The following is a 27,198-nucleotide window of genomic DNA, read 5'->3' on the forward strand; positions in this document are numbered from 1 at the left end:
GGGTCTATGGGTAATAAGAATGCTGCCATTAATAGGAACCTTCCTGTCAGTGCTACTAATAAACAGCAAGTCATGTTTTGACAATAGAATATTTATGGTAGCAATAAACAGAACATTCACAGGAAGAGTCTCATCTGCCAAAGACACATTTTCTGTAGAACTGCATCTGTGCACTTTGTATCAAGGCCAGTCTCAGTGCCTTTTAATTATATTCTAAAGCAAAAAACTGATTAAGAATAATTTTTTACTTCTTTCAATAAAGAAAAAAATGAGAATTCATCTGATTATTTATATTCCCTTATAGGAATTAAACTCAAAGCTATTATGGTCCTTAAGAGAATCTGTAATGTTTTTTTAAAAAGGCAAATGGATACATCATCTTTATGATCTTTTTACTTTCATCTTGTTCTTCTCTAAGAGACTAGGGTTCTCTCATAAGATGCATGAGAGAGCATTTTTGTTGGGCGGGAGCATTTTAGTTGTGTGACACTACTACGTTAGATTTCGGAGGCCTGTCCAGAACAGCTCCTAACAGTGAACACAGTAATGGTGGCCAACAGTAATAGCATCAGTAGCAGGAGTCTAGAGTGGTAAGAATTTAGTAAAAGTCACACATGGAACATGTAAATGATAGGGTTAAAATTCAGACCCAGGTCTGACTCGAAACTATAAGCTCTTTTCACTTGGTCATGGCATACCCATCTGGTTTTAAAAAGGCTGGGAATTTTGAAGAGATCACTAATTTTTTGAGACACTACAGAAACTAGAACTAGGTCCCAGAAAAAAAAAACAAAAACAAAAACGGGAAAACTGTTCTTTTAGGTGGCACCAATTAAATAATGAGCTTTCCTCACATTCAGGACAGAGCAAACTCCATAGCCTGGCTGATGTTAACACACTAAACAAAATTCCTAGGGAATTTCCTGTTGGTATCCATGTAGTTATGAAAACACTGAGGAGGGTGAACAATGTTTTCCTGATAGCTAACATGACAAATGAAGAAAGGAAAGAAAAAGTCAAGACAAATGGGTGTATCTTACAGATGGTTGAAAATTTTGAAAATCTGTACCTTTGAAGAAGAGGAAAACCAGATTGGGAATGAATTGTTTTTTTTCAGTGACAGGAGTACTACACACTTTAGCTGATGGGCGTAGCAGTACCAACTATGACTTCAATTCATGGTATCTAGCCTTTACTGAGTATCAACATTTCATCAAACCTAAAATGTCACTGGTTATAAAAAAATCATTACTTTATGTGCTAAGAAAGAAAAGGTGTTTTAAAATATCAACTGTGGTATTTACATATCTTATTTACATTTATAAAATGTAAAGCAATTTCTGTTTTAGAATCAAAGGAGCAGTCTATTAGGCATATGATCTTCACTAAGTACCAGAGAGTAGATGATACACTGATATAGGCAATTATTTAAAAGCCATACATGTTTACAAATAGTTTTTTTGCAGACAGAATTAGATCCTGATAATAGGAGAAAGATCAGAGATAAGAAAATGACATGTAAGAAATTATTACAGGTAGGTGATAGGCACAAAGTATAATTACTGAAATATTAGTTTTGTTATTTCAAAAATGAGATTATGTTCATAAACCCTACTAGCCTAAAAAAATCCAAATATGTCTAACAAAAATGAAGCATCTTAAGGAATGCTAATGATTACTTAAAAGGAACAGGAGTTAAGGCTTTGTCAATTAACAAAAGGGGTAACATTAATTCAAATGCACACTATGTGAAATTTTGAAACAAGAGAGAAAAAAAGACTCCTAATCTCTAATAACTTACAATTAATAGCAGAGAGGACTAGCCAATACTAAGCTATACGATATTCATTCTCAGATATATAGGTAAGAACTAGGCGTTCAGGAGCATTAAGAAAAATAAAGATGATAGGAATGAAAATGAAAGAAATGAATATTCATTGAGCACCTACTAGGTGATAGGGTCTGTAGTACCAGGTGCCTTATTTTATTAGATAACTCAGATGTATTGTTACAGTGCTTGCTTCGATGGCACATACACTAAAATTAGAACAAGACAGAATATTAGCATGGTTCCTGTGCAGAGATATATTTTTACATAGTTACTATTTTATTTAATCCTTACAAAATTCCAGAGGTAGATAATATTCCCTTTCTACAGATGAAGTAACTGAGACTCAGAGAAATTAAATGACTTGTTCATGTTCTTTCAGTAAATACAATGACAAAGGATCATAACTAATTCAGTACAGCTTCACTAAGTCTTTAGCAAGACCTGAAAATTTAAAAGAGATCTAACTGAGTTGCAATGGGTCAAATGAAAAGAAAAGTGTATGTGGTGATTCAGTGAAAGGTAATGAAGGGTGTCAAGAAGGAAGGTAAAATAAATTTCCTTGGCCTGAGCATAAAGTACAAATTGTGGTTGAGTGGTGGATCAGGAAATTAGTTATGAGAACTCAAGAAGTCAAGTATTGTTACAGAACTCAAGTTCTAATCAATAATTTTACTTTGACCCAAGAAGCAAGTGGAAGCGATTCTGGGCTTTTGGGAAGAGAAATGATCAGATCACAATAATACTTGAGGAAGGTAATCTTCTGAAGCAGAAATCTAAAGAACTGAGTGAAGGTTTGAATGAATGGGTTACAGAAAAGGAGCAGAGAGGATTCTCATACTTGATTCTAGTATAAAAACAAATGGAGCAGATAAATTATGAGATGACTTTTCCATGGATAATAGAGACAGAAAACAAGTAAATAAATCAACATTTCTTTTGATGAGAAATGTTAATAGAAGTATGCCTGAGGGATATATGCTGAAACTAGTTTTATTTAACATTCTCAAAACCATCTGGAGATGGTGGTATTCACTGAAATAAAGCAATACATTTTAATACTGTTTCACAAAAGCAGAATTACTACTGTTTGTTACTAAGTATTTCCTGTAACACACATACCCAATTGTACTTCCATCTTCACTCTTATTTCATTCTACACCTTTGTTTCATGTCTCAGCCTCGACTCTTTCCTGACCCCCACCTCCTTCCAGTTTCATACCCCAGTGGTGGGAAGATCAGTGACAGGGTAAGGATGTCTGGTTTGCACATTACTTGTAGACTTAATGGTTTGTATATAAGCTATGTCCAAATGATGTTGAATAAAAAGAGCTCTCTCACAATCACCATATCAAAATGTCAGATATCCACATTATTTTTAATGCACAGATGTTCAGAAAATTAGTAATTTATTTGAGTTAAATTTTAAAAAGAAAAAGAAACTATGTTAATAAAACAATGGACTTTGAATTCTTAGAAAAAATTTGTGAAAGGTGGTCTGGAATCAGGATCAATCCTGTTAGAATTTAAAATCTGTGAGGGCAGGGTCTGTGTCTCATTTGTCTTTTTGCTCTGTACTTAGCAAATGTTAATTAATATCTGCTGAATTGAAAGAGGCCAGTAATAGAAAGTAAATTGTTAGGATGAATATGGAATTAAATTATTTTATTCTAGTGTTAAATCTAAATAAGGATGCAGTTCTGGGTATTGCACTAAAACAACAGCAACAACAAAAAACAAACAAGAAAAGACCAATGAAACTGGAAGAGGTTTGGGGTTGAAAAAGAAAAGCCTCAAGGTGATCAAGCAGCCTGATTAGGAAACAGAATCTCTGGCTTTAAAATGAAAAAAATTGAGAGAAGCCACTGATAGATTTCTGATACATGTGGGTAGGAATTATATTCACTAAATCCTGGTGTAACAGGAACTAAGGAGAATAGTCCCAAAGTCTTAGGGGGCTAGTGTGAAGCCAAATGTTTGGAATTATTTCTTTAACAAACAACTTGGGCCAGCTTCATGGGATGTCCATGCTATTCACTTGCACAGGGTTCTTCTATGCCTAGAAGGGTCTGTGTTTGCTTCAATGCTGTATTGTTGAGGTCTTGATTTTTTTTTTTTTTTAAGATTTTATTTTTAAGTCATCTCTAAACCCAATGCAGGGCTTGAACTACAACCCTGAGATCCAGAGTCACATGCTCCACTGACTGAGTCAGCCAGGTTCCTTGAAATGCTTAATAACTTATGAACAAGGCACCCCACATTTTCATTTTGTACGTGGCCCTGCAAATTATACAGGTAGTCTTGCAATAACATGGAGAAGTTATTCATCCTAAGAACTGTAGCTAATGGTAGCAACAGTGTAAAACGAGTTTGGATAAATTCATGAATTAGTGTAGAATCTGTTTTTAAGTGGTAAAGATATTCTGAGTTTTCTTTGAAGATGATGTAGTAAAGGCAACTACCAACAGAGGGCCTAATAGAAAATGAAATTTCCTTTCTCCTTATTATCTACCTGAAACCCAAAGTGAGACATGTTGTTGCTGTAAATTTGAGTAAACAATGAATTAAATAGGAATACTGATCAATTATTTTTCAAGGGAAAAAAACCTGAAATAATGATTACTAAATCAAACAGATTTTTTGATGAAATGTAACACATCCCTCCCTCTTTCTCAGCATGTAAAGCAAGTTTAATTGGTTGCTTTGTAGGACCCTTCTCTCCCCAGTTCCTCCAGAAGCTTCCTTGTTCTATTACTGGAACAATCTCATCTCTTTCCCAGTTAGACAGAAAATAGGATTTATGACTGGAACGTATTTGAAAGAGGGGAAAAGCGTCCACAAATATTAAACCTGGATGTGGAGTTGATTAAAAAGTTACTCAGAGGTATCTGCTAAGTGTATTATATATACCCCCATGAACTGAATCTTATGGGAAAACAAATTTTCCCTCAAAAAGGCCACTGGATTTTATTTTGTTTATTTATTTTAAAGATTTTATTTATTTATTCATGAGAGATAAAGAGAGAGAAGCAGAGACATAGACAGAGGGAGAAGCAGGCTCCATGCAGGGAGCCTGACGTGGGACTCGATCCTGGACCAGGATCATGCCCTGAGCCAAAGGCAGACGCTCAACTGCTGAGCCACCCACGCGTCCCAGGCCACTGGATTTTAAAATTACAGTAGTCTTACCAACTTGGAAAGCTTCAAACCATGGGGTAAAATAAAATGCAACAGCCTCTCCAGTTAAAATCCAAGGATTTAATGTAATGGCTTCCTCACACACACTTAAAGGAACTAGGTTAGCTCTAAAAATGTCAAGTCTGCCCTCCCCTAGTGAAGACAAAGTCTTATACAGAGGTACCCAATCTTCTTATTTGGGACATCTAGTCCTATCTTCCAACTATCTTAAAAAGCACAAGTTCTCACAGTAGAGCTCCTAAGTCACCAGCATCCCCAGAAACTTGCTGAAAATGCAAATTCTCACACCTCCGTCTAACACCTCCTAAAACATAAACTCTGGGGGTGAGGTCTAGCAATTTGTGTTCTAACAAGTACTCTACTGATTCTCACCATCACTAAGGTTTGAGAATACTATTTTTTTTTTAATTTTTATTTATTTATGATAGTCACACAGAGAGAGCGAGAGAGGCAGAGACACAGGCAGAGGGAGAAGCAGGCTCCATGCACCGGGAGCCCAATGTGGGATTCGATCCCGAGTCTCCAGGATCGCGCCCTGGGCCAAAGGCAGGCGCTAAACCGCTGCGCCACCCAGGGATCCCCGAGAATACTATTTTTTTATCTTTATTTTTTTTTAAATATTTTTATTTACTTACTCATGAGAGACACACAGAGACAGACGCAGAGACACAGGCAGAGGGAGAAGCAGACTCCATGCAGGGAGCCTGATGTGGGACTCGATCCCGGGTCACCAGGATCATGCCCTGGGCCAAAGGCAGGCGCCAAACTGCTGAGCCACCCAGGGATCCCAGAATACTACTTTAAAGGCAAGTAAACATGAGTCTTTTTAGCATTTCTTAAAAAGAACATCTTTTGTGATTTCAATTTCCAAACAAGTGGTCAGATACAAGAACACCAAAGTTCATAGACTGGTTTTGAGAACCAAAAAAAAATAGTGAGTAGGATTCACTCTGAAGAAGATAAAAATGGAAAAAACTAAATGAGAATTATCTTAGGACGTGCAATAGAAAGTAATCAGGAACATTTAAAAACTTTGTAGTAAGATGTTTTTCAGTTATTCCTTACTAATATTTTAAATACAAATATTTTGAATATTAATATGTAAACAGACTGCCATTAATAGAGGCCAGCTGGTAATGATTTTTATCTTGCATGGTTGTTTCTACTGCTGAAGAGTACCATCTTATTTTTAACATAGATATAATGTATGCTTTAAAATCAGGATTTAAAAACACATTATAATAAAGAAATCGATTGGAAACAACAAAACATGCATTAAGTAACCAGCAACTGCTCTGAAATAGACATACCACTCACATATTCCATTATGTAAATGAATTCAAAGATATTTCATGACTGATCAGCTAGAAGGGACATAATGATTTATAATTCAAATAACTGAGCACTGAAATCAAATTGAACTAATATATATTTCTAAATATGGAAACCTGAAATAATTGTTAGAAAATATAAATCAATGTACCCAAGTTGAAATCATTCGTATCCCTTGGTTTAAATGTTATAGCTTTTAAGTTTTATCTAATTAGTTTTCTGAAAATATGATTTTTTATTAACTTCAAGAAGTGTTCAAAAGCAATAAACAGCTTCTGAAACAAAAGGTTATAATTTTAGAATTAAAGAATATGTAAGAGATATAAGGTGATAGGAAAAGGATCTTAAATAGTGGGTTGAAATAAATTAGGTGTTATGCAAATTATACCAAAAAGAATACAAATTGAATTAATTTTATATTAGATTTCAATTCCAACCTAAAAAATAGGGTAAATCTAAACAATAGATACGTGCTATAAAATAACACAGGCTTCTTTCCAGATAATATGCTCTCAAAGTAATTCATTGTGAAAAGGCCAGAGTTTGCAAGACTAGGAAGTACTTATAAACCACTTCATATGTTAGAAATAAAGAGTATTTCAGCATTATTATTAAAAAAAATACAGGTTGAGTTTTTTTTTTAATAAGAAAAAATACATATCTTAAAAAGCCAAAATGACCACTGGAATTGGGTTGTACATCACTTTCCAGTAAAAAGGAAAAACAGCCTGGACAGGTGTAATTTATCATTTTTCTGATTTAATATCAAAGAAATATATTAAAATAATAAAAAGAATCCTGAAATCCTCAAAATTTGTAGTGATAAATAGCCCTCCCTGTCTTTATTGCATTATACCTACTAACAGAAATATTGCATGGTGGATTTTGCCAGACAAGGACGATTATTTTCCAATAAAAAGTTGCATATTAAATTCCAGCACAAAAGTGGGTGTCTAATACTTTGGAAATCTTTTATGGTTTCCCAAGGAACATAATTTTAAACTTAACTAATACAAACATATTCCTGCAGTAAACCTATATTAAAGATTTCCATCCAATGCCACCCATTTTCAGAATGCTGTCCTCATATTTAAATATCAGCTAATCTTGGTGGTTAACTAAACCAACACTTATTTTTCATAACTCCTCTATTTTTGATAGCTAACATATAAAAGAAAATCAACACACTTCTCTCTCATTGGTAGAAACAGGAGAATAGTATTAACTATAATACAATAAGAAATGATGATTCTGGTTTTAGATTTTAAAAACCTGCTAAAGATAGAAACCAAAACATTTAATGCATAATGAGATATCTTATTTTAGAGTAAATAAGATGTTGATTTGGTGGTGGCAATAATCCAAGAAGTGGTAAAGCAAACAAACATATAATTTTCTTCCTATTACTTCTTTGTGCCTCTTAAATAATCAAAATAATACTTTTTTAAATTGAAGAATAGTGAAACTATAGTATTTACTCTTAGGAATTCAATTTTTAGAAGGTAATATTTTTAAAACATTTTGACCTTCTTCAAATTAGTTATATGTTTTCTTTTAAAATAAGAAATCCTTGATGATTAAGAAAAATCACAGACTAAAACAGATGCTGTTGCATACTTTCTTATGTACCTGTTTATTAACCTGGATGGATATAAACATAACTTTAACTAGTTAGGAATCTATACATCCATGTAAATTCAATTGTGACTCTAAATAAATGTTCATAGTTGGTGGCTAATATAAATCTTTCAAAAACATACTTTACAGATAAGGATAAATGAAAGGATTTTTTATTAAAAACAATTACAAAAAACAAAACAAAACAAAAAACCAATTACAGACGTTAAGAGCAAGGAAAATACCTGGCCAACAGAATGCACCTGTTTGGGTGTTTCTATATATTACTAGATATATAGTAAAAAGGATATCCAACAGAAAGGTCATTTAGGAACTGGAGAGTCCTTGAAATCACAGGCTCACATCTCCCCCAGTATTTAAGATTCGTAACACTAAATATGAAAAAAAATGGTTTTAATTGTAAGTAAGGCGTTTGCTTGTATAAAGAGAACATGGAAATACACATATATTTACTTAAGTTAGGTGACCTAAATCAGAAACATCTCACTAAGTTGAAAAACAGGTTTAAATACCGCTGGATCATTTTCTATCCTATTCTCTCTAATGGCATAATCAAAATTATATCCAATCAATGTATAATGAACACTGTTCTCTGAAAAAAATTCTATAAATTTAGTTTTATAAATTAAAAAATTGTCTAAGTGTTTCACAAAAGAAACATCAAGTTTGTATGCAAAACAAACATATTAGGTAATGACAGCAAGAGTTACAAAGGTAGTCAAACAGAGGTTCACAATTACGCCATGAAATGAACCATCAAACTTGTGGCTCCCATGCTCACTTCTTAAAATCATAATTATTGGTATAGCTTTGTTCTCTGCAAGCAACATAGCACTGTCTGTTACACAGATAAACTGGGCTGCCAACGGGAGGTATACAAATTTAGGCTAAATGTACAAAATTATGCTCATGAGTAGAAACTAGTTAATTCTGCTAACAGATTATAAGGATGATTTCAGGGAAAGTTTCCATGAGGATGTCTCTGATAGCCATAGGTTCCTACTGGAAACAATGAATGCCCTGTCTTAAGGCAATCTAACCTCTCTCAATGATTCCAGTTTGCAAAAATCTCTTTAGTCAATCTTTGAAACTGGGAATTTTCTTCCTAATTAAAAACAAAAATGCTGCCCACTTGAAGAGTCAAAGTCTATAAATGTTTAAAACCATGTTTTGATGTTGCATGCTGCAGTTGTATGGGTACCTTGACAAATAAGAATGTCTTTTGGGTGGTAAATTTTAAATATGTGAAATTAAGTTTCAATTAAGAACAATGCTGCCATTCTAAGAATTAAAGCATAATTTAAAAAGGTCTTGTATTAAAAAATTAAAATTAAGAGATTTAAACACAGCAAAAATATCTACTACATTCAAAGCAACAACAACAAAAGAAAAATCAAAGAACTCACATTTTCGTCATGAATGTTTCTAGAACATGGTTGTCATCTGTTATTCCTAAAACTTCTGACATACGGGCATATACCTGTATGAAAACATTTAATTGTTAAAAGCTTTATCATTAACATATATTTTCAAGAGACTATTCAAATTGAACAAATGTGAGGTTTAAAGCATTGCTGAATCCACAATGAAGAAAGGAATGGGTAGAGGGAGCAAAGGAAGGATTTTTTTTTAAAGTATAATTTAAAAATTTATTCTCTTTTTCTTCCAGGAAGTACCTCTATTATTTTGAAATACATACCCACACTCACATACTCATTTTATTCCCAGCATACCACATAATTTTTTTTCTCAAAGTGGTAAACCACCCCCTTCTCAAAGATGGGCATATGTATAAAAAGGGCTGAAACATGGAGTGTCTCAATAAAAGGTTCCAACATTTAAAAAAATTTCCATCTATCCCAGCTATCAGCAAACCATCAAATAATTCAGGATTATGTCAGTCAGTTATAAAAAAAGGATTTCAAAAAGAAGAGGAAGTTAAAGAATTTACATTTTCCTCAAAAATCTCTCATTTAAGCTCCCCCAAATACAGAGATAGGTCTTACTTTCCATGCTGAAACTGAAATCCCAGGCTCAGAGATTCTCTGCTGAATACATCAGGGCCTGGGAATCCACTAAGCTTCCAATTAGGGAGTGTTGGTTGCAGACTTTGGGGTGCAACATTTCAGTCCCAACCCAAGCCACATTGAGCTTATAAACACATATCCCACTTTAAGTGGGAAAATGTCACCAGCAGCCAATGGAATATTCCCTAATAGCCTGGCAAAGCTGAGAGATGGGTTGACACCTCCATACTCCCTGATGCTCTGGTGTGATTCCAGGTTATCCCTGCCAGACACCAGCTGTATAGGATTTCTCTTCTGTGATTTGATCCCCTGTGATTGTGTTCTCTCACTTTCTCTTGATCTGCCTATTTCCTATGGTACAGTATGGCAACTTAACTTTCACTCTCTATGCCTTTAGCTTTTCACATGTAAACACCAGCTTGGTATACAGCCATAGGTCACAAAGGCGAGATAAAGATCACAGAGCACCACAAATCACCAGAATTAAAGGGTTATACAGGGGAGGAAGGCTGTTCATTGCAGAGATCTCGTATCTGGATTTTAAACACTATACAAAGCAGAAGTGTGTGTTCTGGGCTTCCAACCTAAGTCCTATAACCAGGAGCTGCTCCAGCCAGTGGTGAGTGAGTGGGGGAGAGAGAGAGAGGGAAAGGAAGGGGCAAGTGGAGAGGGCAAGAGAAGGAAGGAAGGGGCAGAAGAGTGGATGGGAAAAGCTGGGGAAAGAAAGATTGCGATTCACATTCCTGTTGAAAGGAAAGATTGCGATTCACATTCCTGTTGCCTCTTCTGCTAATTTCTGAGCCCTACAGAAAAGCATTTTAATGACTGTATCTAGGAGTTTGCTCACAAGAGTAGGCCTTTGTCTCCTAAGATTGAAGCTATCACTGTGTTTGTAAGATGTTTAGAGAGAAGAAGGAGCCAGGGAGAGAAAATCTCGGGAATGAGTTACCACCAATCCTCAATGATCAGAAACCTTGAAGCACACAAAAAGCTCAAAGGAAGACTGGTATGTGGAAAGGGAAGTTTCCCTTATCTCAGCATGATCCAAAACCTCTCTATGGAAGTCAATTGGGCCCTTGGAAAATCTGATACTGATAGATTGATGGCACATGAGGCCCTTCACAACTTGGCCCCAATGTACCTTATCTTCTAGCATTTGCCTCCATCTGAGGTCACAATAAAATACTGATGGATCACTGAGGCTCCTTATACAATTTCAGATTTTTTTTTAAAAAAGATTCTATTTATTTATTCATGAGACACACACACACACACACACACAGAGAGAGAGAGAGAGAGAGAGAATGGCAGAGATACAGGCAGAGGGAGAAGCAGGCTCTATGCAGGGAGCCCGACGTGGGCCTCGATCCTGGGTCTCCAGGATACACCTTGGGCTGCAGGCGGCGCTAAACCGCTGTGCCACAGGGGCTACCCCAATTTCAGATTTCTAGGAGTTCATGTACTGTTCATTTTGCCTAAATCAGCTTTCTTCATACTCTTCCCTTGATTCCCATTCAAAAGTTGTATCTCCTCGGAAGCCTTCTCTGCCTTCCCAGGAGGAACAAGTTGCATTATCCTTTATTTTCCCACAGTCTCTGGTCAATCCTTCTCTTATGGTATTTTTCACACTGTAATTGCCTGGGTGTCCCCCACGCCCCCTACACTGTATCATATTTTTGTAAAACCGAAGTTTACATTTTCAAGACTTTATAAATGCTATTTTTTATAGCATAACTCAGCATTAATCTAATTTAGATTTTACCCATGCCACACTGAACAATAAAACCACAATAACTAAAAAGTGTTTTTAAACATCTAAGACATTTTAGCATTTAAAAATAGCTTTTCTTTAATTGTTAGTAATTACAAGGAAGTTTTCTGTAGTGTCCCTAGCTTCAAGGAAGAAGGAAGCTAGGCAGGCAGGTCTGTTGTGCTCTGCTGTCAAAACAGTTTCTCAGAGCATCAGATTTGACCCAATAAGATACTAGAAAAAACAGTCAACATTGACACATGGCAGTGCTTTAATCCACAATTATCCTTGTAACTTGCACCATTCCTTTTATCATCCATTAGCTTTGATTCCCATTATCCCATCTAGAACTGTGTCAACGCTTTTGTCCCTGGGGATTTCTCTCCACTACTAGGATCTGACAGTCAAGCTGGAGTACTAAACAGGATCATTACCTCTTAAATCCACTTATCTGATCTACTGAATAGTAAATTGAAAAGCTCATTAAGAGCAACAATCTGATTTGTTTTCACGTGTGACAGGGTCATTTAAAATCAATGTATGATTACAGCATTTCTTTTAAAAGACTCTCACATTTTCCAAGGAACCTTATCATTCAGGAAGCATGCAGATAATATGAAAATGTCTTCAAACATTTGGAATTCAATTATAACATAGGCATATAATTTGGGGGTGGGAAGTAGTCTGTCCAGTAAGGAAATATCTTTAAGAATGTTTACCACAAAGCACAAATCAATGAATGCTTTCTACAGGAAAAATTCTAACACGATATTTTGGAGTTTTCAACATTTTCTAAAACTTCTATCATTTTACCAAAAAAATTTTTATTACAGGAAGAAGAAACTACATCACAATACTCATTTTAAGGAAGGATAATAGAAGTTGGCATAGGAATACAAGAAGGGAGGAGAAAAAAAACCTTCCTTTAAGTTCATAGATTTCTAATTTTTTATTTCAGAATCATTTAAGGTAATTAGATCATTATGAAAAATAAGCAAAGGTTTAAGAAATAAGAGACTAAGCTCATGTGTGTTGTCCATCCTTCTCTAAGGGATATGGTGAAGTTCAAATTAGCTATGCCTTTCTTTGGTCAGTGTTTCATATAACCAATGTGCACTCATCACAAGCTAGTTTTGCCTGGCCATTTGTGCCTTCTTCCCACTCTTCTTTTTTAAAATTTTACTTTTTAATATGACTGTATTTCTCTATTAGACTATAAGCTCCCTGAGGGCAGAGATGATGTTCTTTTATCTCCCATGCCTGATACTCAATAAATGTTGGTTAAACAAATTAGAAAATGAATATATTGTTAAAGTGCACATTTTGGTTGATTTCATTTCTTTCATAATTTTTTAACAAAAGCAAAACAACCATAAAGGGTATGGTTTTTGCACAGAACTTTTTCTCTGCAAAAATAATATACCCAAAATTCTACTTACCAGAAGAAACCCTGATAAAATTTTATTATTTAAAAAGCTCTCCCTTCCTTTGATACTGAGAGTATCCACTGTTGCCTGCCTGTTTGTGGCACTTCTCATATGATACAAAAGAATACAATTCTGTCATACTATTAATTTTCCATGTGCATATGTCTTTCCTCCGCTATTTCAAGCAAGTGCTGAGGGCAGGGAAAATATTTATTTCTTTTAACATCACCAGAATATTTAGAACATTCACGTGACAACCTTAGCAATGTAGAAAAGAAACATGGGCTTTGGTTCCCAAAGATAACTGAATTTGAATTCTGGATCTGCCACTAACTAGGTTAAAGTCTCTGAATCTTGGTTTCCTATCTGTAAAATAGAAATAATAATACCTACTTAATGGCTTTTGGACAGATGAAATGATGATACCTAAATACAGAGCCTGGCATTTGGTAGTTACTCAATAAATGCTGCTTCTCTCCTGGACCCCTTCTTATAAGTAGGTACTAAAAGCTGTCAGCTAATACCTTTCCAAGAGAAGGCTCATTATATAAAAAAAATAACAGAAAAGTAAGAAGGTGCTTATCTCGAAGATTTTCACACTTCACAGATAGAGTTAAACAAAACCTTAAATCTGTACTAACTTTGAAATCTTTACATATATATTCAGTCAATTCACACTAATAATGGTCAGGGGTATTTGTTAAAAGCATAAAACTTCAAAATTTCATGATACAAATCTGAATTTTTTCTACCTCTACGTAGCTATTATCTTAGAAGCTAGGAAAATTACCATTCTAACCACTCATCCATCTTTTTAGCTCTTGAAATGCAGGAAGTTGTTAAAAATGTAAGAAATCATCATTATTACAGATTTGAGAAGACATGCTCCTAAAAAAACTGTTCTAATATGTTTGTTTTCTTATCTTTGTTTATTTTACTTTATTTTACTTTTTAATTTCAGAAAAGAGTATTTGGGTATGTACATAATGCTTCACAATGCATATGTCCTCCTCTAACTCCTCTATTAACCAAAGGACAAATATTGCCTGCGAACAGGCAGGTAGCTTAAGTGATCTTGTATCTGGCTTTTTAAAAGGGAAACCAGGCAAGATAAGAAAACCAGACAAGGAATAAGCATACAAATAGAAGTAGGATTCTGAGTTGTAAATTTAATTTAATAAAGAATAAAAGCATATGGTGTGATAATTTTTAAAATTGCTTTCTTTTTCCAATCCTAATTCTTGGTCTTGGGTATCTGCAGTGTTGTCTCTAACATTCTGGTTATAACTTTGAAGAAACTAATTATGTCAATCCTTAAATTTGAAGTAGATTACAGAACTGGGAAACCCAGAATATTAGTTCCTAAAGGTTGTATGGATATATAATGACAGTCACAGAAATTCAATAACAGCCCTCTATGAAATGTACTCAAAAGCACCACATGAAACAAATTAAAAAGAACAATGAATCTCTCATTCTGTGCAAATAAGAAAATAAGAGAAAACACTGGTTCTATAGGTTTTCATAAGAGTTGTTATAATGAATTAAGATTTTGGATAATGAATCTTCAGAAAATTACAGTAAGTTAATACCCTTAGGCCTTCTATAAATGTTTAAGATGTTATAACTTCTCAAAGAGCTTTTGTAAGCAGGCTGAGTGCAGAAAATTAGCAGTGCTGTGGGAATCAACAACAAAGTATTCTGACATCAGATGATATACTTTCTTGAACCAATCTATTCCCCAAAATTCACATCTAATAATACAAAATTGATACCACAATTTTTTTAAAACTCCAATAATTATACATTTTAAAGTATTGTTTCAATCTGAAGTGATTTATCAAGATTTTTAACTGGTTGTAATTTGGTAAAACAAAGCCTGTCACCAGAAAGAATCCAATATAGTGAAAGCAGTAACATTCCTTAGGAAAAGAATTTTGGAACTTAGTGTGATATTACTTATTACGAATAAGAAACCAATTTTTGTATTTTTGTCTTAGGCTTCAAGCATCCCTGATGTCAATGTAGTGCTTTCTATAAAAGAGACCCGTTGAAGTGAGAGGTGGGGGTGGGGGGTGAGGGGGGGAGGAGAAGGAGAGGTGTAAGAGGGGATAGAGGATTTAATGACTTCGATCTAAATCGTTTGGAACTAAAGATACTGAGGTCTTTCATTAATGCTTGAAGCAAGTTAAAACATGATCACAATTAACTTATGACCACATCAAAAGGTATAATGGTACAAATATCATTGCTTCATATTAAATATACAAACTTAGTGCTGCTGAATAGATACACGTTAATCTTGGTTGACTAATTTTCCCATATCATTTAAGGTGGCATCACAAAATATAAGACCAAAATTAGGTAAAAAAAATCTTTTGCCAGAATTTAATTTTAAAACCATAATTAATGATGGAAACCAATTGGTAAAAAGGTTAGAATTCTGCTTGCCTGATTCAGTGGAATACAGAATGGCAACTGACAAAAGAAAAGCTGGCTATGGAAGTACAAAATAAATATAAATGTTAAGTGTTTATTTCAATTAGAATATCTGAACCCACCATCTGTGGTGGCCATCTTGCTAAGGGGACATGTACCTAACAAATCTCTTAAGAGGCATTCCCAATCTGCTTGAATAAGCCATTGTATAAGAAAACTTGGAGCGACCACTTTGGCCTCATATTTCCTTCGCTCTACATCCTGTGGCACAAAGCACGAACTCAGCAGGCTGGGGTGCAGGGCTGCCTGCTGCCTTGTGATAATCCCCTCTCCCAGTAGGGGCCTCCACTGATGCATGGCTAAGAACATGCTTCCTCTTTTGCTTGCACCCCAGTGGGGTTTCCATTCCTAACTTGGGCCCAAATCCAGACTACTAAGGAAGGGCTCCAGATGCTGCCAGAGATATTTTTGGATTAGTTTCTAAACAGTCATTTATTTGAAAGAGGAGTACAGGTACAGCGTGAAAACCAGCAATACTGGTAATTTTGGAGAGATTCTTTCCCTGTCTCTCCCCCCACCCCACCCCCACCCACCCTGCCCAGATCTAAGGTCTAACTACCACCTGTTCAACAGAAGCTGGCTGTTTGCCTCATTTTCCTTCAGGGAGCCACTGACTAAGGATCTCCACCAGCATGAACCTAATGTCTCCCGACAGGCTCTCACTAGCCAAGAGGGACCTGGGTCGAGTGCACCAGTTATTGGTCACAGGATACACAGCTCATAGAAAGCCTCCTGTGGTGCAACCAGCTGAAACCCAACTAGAGAAGATGGGGAGTGTACATTTGTCCTGACACAGCTTTGCTCCTGCTGGCTGCCAACTCACTCCATGTCTGGGGCCAAGCTTCTGTTGGACTAGTCTTCTGTGGCTAAAACCATGGGAAAGCACTGGGTAAATATATTATCTTCCCAAGCTCATACAATGAGAAGCTAATCATGGCTATGGCACAAGTCTACTAGAAGAAGGCCTGATGAATAATTCTGGTGGAAGATTTTGAGACTATGGTTTAAAGGGGGGCATTTCAGGCATTTTATTTATAAATCTTTGCAATAGCAAATTTATATCATGATTAGATTTTGGAGCAAAGAAGTTGATGCTAGTTGAAGTTTGTGATTGGGAAATAAAAGATTTTTTTTTTTTTTTTTTTTTTTTTACTATAATTCCTCATTCCTTTCAAAGGCGTCCACCAGAAACATTCTGGCATAAGAAATACATGTACTATAGACACCATTCAATGTAGACACTGAATAGATGCTATTCAGTGTGGATAAAGAAAACTTCCTCCTTTCAGGTATGACTAACTGGTTAGAACTGGCCACTTCAGAAATATAACTGAGAAACCTACGCTGCTTTCATCGCTCTATGCAATCATGCTATGCAGAGTCTTTGCAGTTAATACTGCTTAGTAGCTGAGGACTGAACATCTGGTTATAAAACATGCATACTGTAGATAGGTTATATAGTGCATAAAAAGTGAACCCAGACAAGGTACCCCTACACTTATCACTGTGAGCATGTAGCTATTTTAGTAATAAGAACCTGGGGCTGTGGTGAGACAAGCATAAAGACTGGTGATCCACCACAATAACCAGCAGCTCAACTCACCTTAACTATTTTCCAAGCCTTCTCTGGAACTCTGGACACATCACTCTTCAGGCGTACAACCTAAAAAGCACAGAGTTTAGGGACCTGGCACCTGACGTTAGGGACAAGGGAAGAGCAGAAGGCCTTCCCAACTTCAGATATAGGGAGGATGTGGCTCAGGATCTTTGTGGCTGTCACTTAAAATGCTCTGGGGATTTTGATTTTATTCTGTAAGCTATGAGCAAAGACAATGGTGACGTGCTGTGTAAAGCCTGGATGTGTTTATAAATACTATACAACGGGTTTGCTTCCATGGAATAATTCAAGAAACCAATTACTAGAGGATAGTCCTAGAAAAGAACAAATTATCAATAATAGTTGACAGAGCTGTTTTTAGGACTCTCTTGGCACTGTTGTTGCTCATGAGGCACTCTCATTAGGCAAGTGTGGCAACCAGGGCTATGGATTTAAAGTAGGCTCAGTTATCTCTTCATGAGTAAGAGTATGTTTTTAATAAATGGAAGTCATCTCCATGGTCATTCAGAAAGGTAAGTACATCATACAGTCTTCTACCACTTAATCTAATTCTTGCACACACACTTTCCCCCAAATTCTCTACTCTAAATGCAAAATAAATTATAGTTACGTGGGTACTAGGACTTTACCAGATCCCCACCTCTACTTCTAACATCTTTATTTTATTCTTACATGTTACCTATTAATATTCTATTTCTGTCTCCACATTGTCTCTCTGAAATGTGTCCCATTTTCTACATCCCATGCAACTTCTGTATCTTCTTCCTCCTAAGAAACTCTCAACTCTCTTTGGGAAGTACAATCTGACACAGAGTAGAGGAATAATGGCCCACAGAATGAAAAAGGGGGTGTCAATCACATCAGCCCCATTTGTACTACTCTGTCAAATCAGCTATGTTCATTATGTTCATTTTTTCATTATATTCTCAAATTTTACTCAAAATGTTGTTCCCATAATCTGTTTTGCCTTTCAATTTCCGTCCTTCATGCTAGCATAGTTAGTGAAAACTTTACTTAGTTAGTGAAAACTTTAACCTACCACAAATGCAAGTGATCAGGGTTTCCCTTCTAGTGGCCCATTAATGCCTTCCAACTCTAACACCTGATTTCTCTGGGTAGGCAATATCTAGGGCAACAGGTTAGGTCCCACTTCCATCTTAGTTTTCCCACTGAACACTTCTCCATGTTGAAAATTAGCTAAAACAAATGCAAAATCTTGACTGGTGGACCAAGATGATATGCATTTGCCCTGGAAGTGTCATCTTCTCTCAGTAAAACAGAAACAGGCAAGTAATTGTTTAGGTATTTTTGGTAACTTCACCTTGGAGGAAACACAGAATATATACGTAGTGTAATACACACGGGGTTTTGAGGGAGACTGTTACTTGCTAGTGTAGCACAGTACTTGGCAGATAACAGGCATTCAATAAATATTTTTATTTAATGAATTAACTATAATCCTAGTTAAATTATTTAGCTTCTCAGAGTTTCAGCTTCTTCATCTGTAAAATGGGAAGAATAATAACACAAAAACACAGTAACAATATTACAAACTAGGAGTCTAGTGAAATGGTTAAGTCCTACTCTGAAGCCCAAGACTACTTGGATTCTACCACTTACTGGGTGATTTTTTTTTTTAAGATTTTTTATTTATTTATTCATGGGAGACACAGAGAGAGAGAGAGAGAGAGAGAGAGAGAGAGAGAGGCAGAGACACAGGCAGAGGGAGAAGCAGGCTCCATGCAGGGAGCCTGACACGGGACTCGATCCCGGGTCTCCAGGATTACACCCTGGGCTGAAGGCAGCGTTAAACCGCTGAGCCACCGGGCTGCCCTTACTGGGTGATTTTGATCAAGTTCCTTTCTGTCTAAACCTCAGTTTTCTCGAATAAAATATAAGGATGATATTAGGACTAATTTATGATATTTTTTAGAGAGTTAGTTAATTCATGGAAAGCACTTAAAACAGTCCTGGCACAGAGGATAGTATTAATTATTATTATTGTCATAATATGTTGTAGCACTGCCAGCATAGTGTCAGAAGCACTTAGGAAGTTTTTAGTATATGGTGAGCACCAAATAAACACTAGCTATTAGCCCTCAGAACAGGTGGCCAGTAAATAGCCACTATTATTTTTAAGTAACATCTAGTCAAACATTAGTCCGACTTTAAGATTATGAGGCACACATCAAGATGACAGCCCCTTTTCTTTGTGCTTTATCTGGACCAGATGCTAGAAAGGAGATACATACACCTTCTAGGTTGGTATATGTGTAGCTTTAGTGATGGTTACAGAGAGATTAGAGGGGAGTGAGCCCTAATGAAAGGCAGCCTAACTCCTAATCTTATATCTTCTATCTTAAAGGAGGAGGAACAGAAGAGCAATGGGAAAGGAGACAGGAGGAAAACAGAATGCTCTGTGGCAAAAGGTGAGGTTTGATCTCAAGGGCTCATTTGTTATCACCTAAGTTCTTGATTCCAAAGCCCTCATTTTCTTTTTTTGAGTCCTCAGGAGTTCCTGTTTCCCATTTCCAGGGCAAGTTCTCCACTCACTGGGTAAGTAGATGCTTGATATCCTTGGGGCCAATAAATTATCAAAGTCTTCCCAATTTAGATGGGTGAGTCCATCCAGTCCTCCAAATTTTCTTTGCTAAATTAATGTACACAGAGAAAGGGTTCCAGAACACCATCATTAGAGCTTTAAATTATCAAAAAAGCTTTTGTGTGGTAGGCTCAGTAAGAGCCAAACAGGGCTGCCCTCCATATGTGAATATAATAGTGGTCTCTGACACTAGACTATGGGGTGAGTTGGTTCTTATATAGTAGGATGGATTATATCAAATTCCTAGGATCTAGAACTAGCTTAGTTCTCTTGTGACTGATGGGTAGCCAGGATGAGAGGTCCAATCTGTGGTTGTAGAGATGAGTTCCCCCCCTTCCCCAGGGAAATAGAATGGCAAAGATGGGGATGAAACATGTGATGTTCGTTTTATCATTCATCATTATACTTAAAACTGAGCATGCCTAGACTCGTGCCTAAACACATACATAGGCAATGTGATAGAGTGGAAAGGAAACTTGGGTTTAGAGTAGGACCCAGGGTCCTGTCACTGAGCAAGTTTTTAAACCTTCCTGAAATCTTTTTTCCTATTGTGTAAAATGAAGATAATCATATCTATTAAGTAGAATACTGCTGAGAAGACTATAGAAAGTGTAATGAATAAACTGTAAAAGCACAAATGCAGAAACCCAATGCAAGTTAGAGTAAGGTTGAAGACAGAACATATCTTCAACTGATATTTCCTAGGCACTTATCATTCTACATTTCCTGAAAATACAGAATTTGTAACTTATAGCATGGACAATGTTTTAATACTCAGTGCCTAGAACTTTAGGGATTTTAGGAATGGTAGGGTTGAAGAGTATTGTGTAAGGCAGCTGCACCCTCTGGGGAGTGTGGTATTACAGCCTGTATCTCACACATGCAAAAGACCAGGAAAAAAAGGACAGTTGAGAACTTGGGACCATCAAGCATGAAAACATTTCTAATGAGTCAGGAAAGTGGGTCAAGAGGGAGTGTGGAAGGAAGTAGTGGTGAATACTTAGACTCAGGAAAGGACAATGAGTGTGGCTTAAGGCTGAATTGAAAGGGTTAAAACAAAAATTGAGAATTGAAAGCCTCAGCAAATGTAAAGACATCAGTGTACTAAGGTGTTTTTGCATATTTCAGTATTGTCTATCATTTTACTACAATTTTCCTCATCAAAAGGTATGGGAGATTGTTCATAGAAACGCACTTCCAATTTTGTAACAGAAGTCAATCAGAAAATGTAATTCACATTGAAGAAAGTTGCTTCAAAGCCAACTTTGCTTAAACACATCTATTCAGTAAAGCAAGGGATACTGGCGCTGGGGAGCCATGCAGGCCTAGGGGAAAACAAAATCTCAATAAGTATGCCAAATGTGCTTTTATATTTCAAGATTCCTTCAACAGACACATTATGGGGAGATAAAAATTAGGAAAACACTGAACTTAACTAATTCAAAATGTTGAAAAAATATTTTGCATTTATGTTTTATAACCAAGTGCTTTTCCCACATTTGTCCCAAGGCAGCAGATGAAGCACTATATTCACCATTGCTAATACTAGCAATTGGAACATGCTCTTTGGCAAGGCAGAAATAAGATAATTGTTCAACATAGGCTGGCTTTTCAGAAATACTGGAAGCATTGCCTGTAATTATAGACATCTGTCACTGCTAGCCACTCAGTACTAACCCTGACATCAATATACAACCATAGCACTAAACTGCCTGCAGGCATAGCAATGGAGACCAGATACGCTAGGCAGGCAATCATCTGCTTCATCCAAACTATCTGTCAAAGGTTCCCAACCACAAATAGCTCTTACATTTTGTATCCTTAGGATAATATGTTGATTTATTTTAGATTCTCTAATATTTACAGTCTAGGCCATCTACTAAAATAAAGAAACAAAACTTATGGCTAATGGAGGCAGTTACTGTTCACAGTCATCATAAAAGGTCATAGCTCAACCCTCAAATGTTAAAAATTGATGGCAGCTTTAACAATGTGCTATCATACAGATGTTTCCTTTTGTAGAGGCAATTATTTTCAATAGCAATTCAAAATGGTAAATACAATCTTTCATCAGCAAGTATGTTGCCATACTGATCTAATAGAAATGTTCATATTTTAAAGCCTTTTTTGAAAAGTAAAGACAGGTTCATTGTTGAATATTGAAGAATCCAGATTGTCAGTTTGTGTTTAGCTATACATATAGTACCATATCTGGCAACAGTTTTTACATATACAAATGATGTGATGTCTGAAAACCAGGAAATGATATTGAAGGATAAAATACTTGGTTAATGAATGAGTCAGCTGACATAATTTTGCTAGGTGTAAAGCTTACTGAAATATACATGTGCATATACATTCATATTTTTAAAAGCCCAAAACCCGACTGTAGCTTTACATGTTACTCTCTTTTTTCTATTAAACAGCCAGAGAAGCAAGCTGAAAATTATTAGATATTTAGACTAATTAGGAAATAAGCACTCACAATTATCATAATGTGTTACTAAAAACACAGATATTTCTTGGTCTGATCACAACAGCCCATGCTGAAGAAAAACTATTAATTACTGACAGACAGTTAGCTTACAAGTGAGCTGCATCTTAAAAACCTCTTTTAAAATACAATTGCTAAATGCCTTACAGTGCTGTAATGTGAGACAGGTTCAAATCTTATTACTTCACTGAAATTAAAACCTAAGTTTTAATACTGTTCAAGTCGAACAATGATTCCACACTTTATTGCTTTTGAAATCCCTTGATGATCATAGGAAAAAATGCCCCCGAGAAAAAAAGACTGTTTTCGATAAACAGAAAATACAGTTTGCACTCTTAGCCTCTTTGTCATCACAAAAAAAGGATTTAATGCCAATTCTTTAAAAAAAGACTTTTTTTTCCACAAAATGTGCACCTTGTGTGCCATTTGTAAAATCAGTTCACTTTCTTTTATTTATTACTGCAGCGCGGCAAGGCAATAAAGAAGCTACCGATAGCTAATAAATTACATGCCTTTTAAAACAATTCTCTTGCTACAGAAACATGTAACTACAAACGTTTACATTTACATGGTACATCTCATGAAATGTCTATATTTGTGTCCTATTAACCATTTTGGCAAATTGTGAACTTTTACCAAGTAGCTGACAGAAAAAAAGACAAAGTGAATCACACATGTCGATGTGATAGAAAATAAAAGCCTTTCTAGTAAACTACTCTTATACTATTTGCACTTTCTAAAAATCCTCTAAAATTTATTGAAACACGTTTTGATAAATCATTTTATGCATCAAGAAGGTATTCAAAGATGTTCTAATCAAGGTTAATTTAAACTTAACTCAGTGAACACTGAGACCTAAGTAATTTTTCCCCCTAATTTATGTTCTAGTATCATGAAGTCTTTTAAAAATCATAGCTCCTAGCAGTTACTTAGAATAAATTATAAAAAGGAGGATCATTGTTAGAATAAATTATAAAAAGCAAGATCATTGGATGTAAGGCAAAAAAATGCCCCAAAATCTGTTCCTTAACACATTTTCTATTTTTTAGAAGATACAGAAACTTGGCTATTTATTTATGTAATAAATACTCCTATCAAACATGTCTTGCTTAGTTATAACCAATCTTCCTTTTAAAACAGTCTTATCTTTACATATTCACAAGGACTGCCTGAAAATCTTACTTTATGAAAGTAAACTGTTTATTTTGTCTTTCTTGCTTATCTAAGTATAAATGAATCCTGAAATATCTGTACTTCAATTCCAGGATTAAATTGTTAAATTAATCAGGGTATTTGCTTAATGCCCTCATCCTCTACTCTCATGATGAGCGTGTATTTATGAGGTAGTGTATTGTCTTTTATTATTAATTTCCTCCATTTCCTGTAATAGCTATCATAGCTGTGGCTTTTTTTGGTTTCATACCTACAAATTTCAACTTTGCTCAATTATGCATGATGAACAATGCTTCAATTTTCAAAGCATAAACAACTTTGTTCCTTTTCATATTTATTTCAAGAGGACAGTCTACTGTACAAATGAATAAAAATTCTATATTCTACAGCACCCCATTCTTCTATCAGATCTACTTTTCCCTGCTGCCTCTGGAAATCAGCTTATGATGATAAACAATTAGGAAATTTGTGGGAGATAACCTTTTTTGAAGAGTTCAATGAAATAATTTTTTTTTTCATCTTCACAGATTTTTTTAAAAGGGGAGTCATTACCATCATAATGATGACCCATAAACCATATATGTATGTATACAGAGAATCTTTGTACATTCCCTAATTTATCTTTTGCTTCTTTTTCATTGTAAATGCTTATGTTTATTGAAATCATGACCTTTCCCCATCCTGTAGCTGATTTAAAATGGTAAAATTCTCGATTAGCAACTGGGAAAAATAGGTGACAAAATATCTACTTTCTCTATGGCCCCTGTCTTTCCCTCATCTCATTAACAAAATTTTATTTTAAATATTTAATTACTTGTATTATCTTCCTTTTAGCTAGGAGAGGGTTCAATCATTGTATCATTTCTCTTGGATCACTAAGAATGTATATTCAAAGGACAGGTATCATGAACTCCATTTTTTTAGATGGGGAAAATCAAATAGTGGTTAGGAGATTGCTCAAGATTACACAGTAAAATGACCTCTTTTCCAATTTCCTATTCACAGGTCTCACTATTTGACAACACTGTTTCCTAGCTACTGGGAAAAATATGTATTCACTGACATTTATCCTGGTAAATCCAAATTAAACTTTCTATTGAGTGCTATTCCATTCAATGTATGTAAAATAATCCTGACTTATATTTGGCAACAGTATGACAGAGTGGAACCAGTAGGTGGTTCTTGGTGCCAATTGAGAGGGGTAGGGGAATTCATTTGTTTTACCTTAGAAGCGTGGAACATTTATTTTTACGTCAACCTCCTTAATTTGGTAAACAATCTGAAGTATATTGATACCTAGATTTCTTGGTCTCCTTTTGCAATCTTGAGTGGAAAACTGGAAAAGTGGAAGAGATAAAGCTGGACTTTTCTGGCCTCTTTTTGCACCAATATGCAACTCCTAGTTGTATTTTACTTATCTGTTTATGTAATTCAGAGAACTGAATGACACTAAAAGAAACCCTGAATATCACCTAGAAATCCTTTCAGGACTTGCCCAAGATTAATCAGGTGATTTCCTTCATGTTCCCACTGTTTTTCTGCATATCAGTTACGGGCGTCACCATATTGAACAATGTTTGCTTGTCAGGTATGTCTGTGTTCTCAACCAGAGCCTGTGATGGCAGGACTAGCTCTCTCTAGGTACATAGTGCCCAATCTGTAGCGCATAGTAGGCAATTATATGTATAGTTGACTCTTCCACAATAGTTTGAACTGCAAAGGTCCACTTACAAGAGCAGACTTTTTATAGTTTGGTACTATAAATGCATTTTCTCTTAATTAGGATTTCAAAAACATTTTCTTTATCTTACTTTATTGTAAGAATATAGTATATAAAACATGTAACATTGAAAATATGTGTTAATCTACTGCTAATATTATTGGTAGGGCTTCTGGTCAAAAAGTAGGCTATTAGTGTAAAATCTGGGGGGAGTCAAAAGTTATAACTGGATTTTTGACTATGTAAGGGGTTGGTACCCCCGATCCCCATGTCATTCAAGGGTCAACTGTATTTGTAATTCCAATGTGTATTTTTCCAACACCACCAATTCTCCAATTCTCAGTGAAGACTGATTGGATGTCCCCAAAATTTAACTCAATTCTGACATTATCGACCTTGAGATAGTGTCAAATTTCATGGGTTTAAGGGCTCAGTCCCACAAGGCTGCCCCTAATTCAGGAGCCAAACGAAAGGAAAAAGAGAACAATACAACTTAAGATAAAGATGGTGAGAATCAGCCTGATAGAGGGGAGCTATTGGAACTAAAATTGGCAAGTAGGTGGAGCTAGATTGTAGAGGACCTTAGAAGCCAAAGAGTGCTGGCTTGATGTAGGCAACAGATAAGTCTTTGAGTAGGACAAGACTTAATGATAGAAGTGGTGTTTCAGATTTGTCCAACTAAACTACACTATGTATGATGGACCATAGCCAGAGAGGTCAAGCTTTTTTACCCTTCTTGGACCCTCCATTGTCTCTAATATCATGTGTTCCCTCTCTTTGATATTCCAACCTTAATGGATGTACTAGTCTTTGGTGTCCCATTTTTCTAATTCTTTATTTTTCATTAGAAATTTCTATTCTCCACATCATTGGATGGAGAGTGATCCCTGTCCATCCTCACACACCCAGTTCCTCGTATACACTCAGGAGGCTCATCTGCTTACATAAGATAACAATTAAATATGCACCAAGATAACTAAATCCATAGCTCCAAAAGTAGGTACTGAATGTGGAAAAGAAATCCCTCTTTGCCTCAGCTGTATTACTGAAGAAAAGTAAAAGGGTTGGGAACTGAAAAGAAATGTGAAAGTGGCAACATTATGACAATCTGGCTCTATTTCCTCACACAAGAGAAAGGTCTGAGGTGTGCCAGGAACTTGAAAGAGATTACTACTGCCTATATTAATTATATAATACAACATATCAGCTCAAAGGCTCACTTGGTTCCTTATTGTTTCTGACTACAATTCCCATGACCTACCCTCCAACTATGATCATGAACCTCAAAAGGCTGGAGATGTATCCAGATATTTCTATCTTTCCTTAATAGCTACCTCACAATCTTTCATTCATGGACTTTCAAACAATGTATTTTCATATTCTGGCACTGCTTGGAAAAACAAATTCTATGCATTTTATTATCCATCATCAAAAGTAAAATGTCCTCATTTTTCCTGAAATTGATGTAGGGCTAAGAGGACTCTTGAATTTAAATATTTGAGAAATTTTCAAGTCCTAACAAAATAATGATTTAAAAAAACAAAAACACAATCTTCCCTCTTAACTGTTCAACTTTCTACACTGAAGATGCCTAAGACTTTCATACTGTTGATTTTATAGTGTATATGTAAGCTGTGCTATAAAAAAAGTGAAATATATATCTATAGTGTATATATGTAAGCTGTGCTATAAAAAAAGTGAAATATATATTATATCTATTAACATTGTGTTTTTAAGTCATTGAACCACTGGGGCACGTGGGTGGCTCAGTAAGTGAAGAGGCTGACTCTTGATTTCAGCTCAGGATCAGGGTCCTGGGATTGAGCCGGAGTCTGGCTCTGTACCTAGCAGGGAGTCTGCTTCAGGATTCTCTCTCCTGCTGCCCGCCCCCG

The 27,198-nt window shown here is 35.7% G+C and overlaps 1 protein-coding gene and 1 long non-coding RNA gene across 8 annotated transcripts in view; one reads left to right on the forward strand and one right to left on the reverse strand.

The window, feature by feature from the left end:
* Positions 1-27,198, reverse strand: part of RANBP17 (RAN binding protein 17) — a 301,345-nt gene that overhangs the window by 86,289 nt on the left and 187,858 nt on the right. For 6 of the 7 annotated variants that reach the window (XR_007410239.1, XR_004814857.2, XM_025434993.3 and 3 more), the window contains 3 exons: positions 17,303-17,362; positions 9,403-9,476; positions 8,287-8,367 (listed from right to left, as the gene is read on the reverse strand). Coding sequence is in view for 5 of the 7 variants with exons in the window: in XM_025434993.3 (XP_025290778.1) it covers positions 8,287-8,367; positions 9,403-9,476; positions 17,303-17,362 (215 nt within the window). In the remaining 2 variants the exon portion in view is untranslated. The remainder of the gene's footprint in view (positions 1-8,286; positions 8,368-9,402; positions 9,477-17,302; positions 17,363-27,198) is intronic. The other variant, XM_025434994.3, reaches the window with a different exon arrangement.
* Positions 10,426-11,219, forward strand: LOC125754972 (uncharacterized). The gene is made up of 2 exons (XR_007410240.1): positions 10,426-10,642; positions 10,921-11,219. It is a non-coding gene; the product is annotated as an uncharacterized LOC125754972 (long non-coding RNA).

This window comes from Canis lupus, chromosome 4, assembly GCF_003254725.2.
Source record: "Canis lupus dingo isolate Sandy chromosome 4, ASM325472v2, whole genome shotgun sequence".
Classification (NCBI taxonomy): domain Eukaryota; kingdom Metazoa; phylum Chordata; class Mammalia; order Carnivora; family Canidae; genus Canis; species Canis lupus.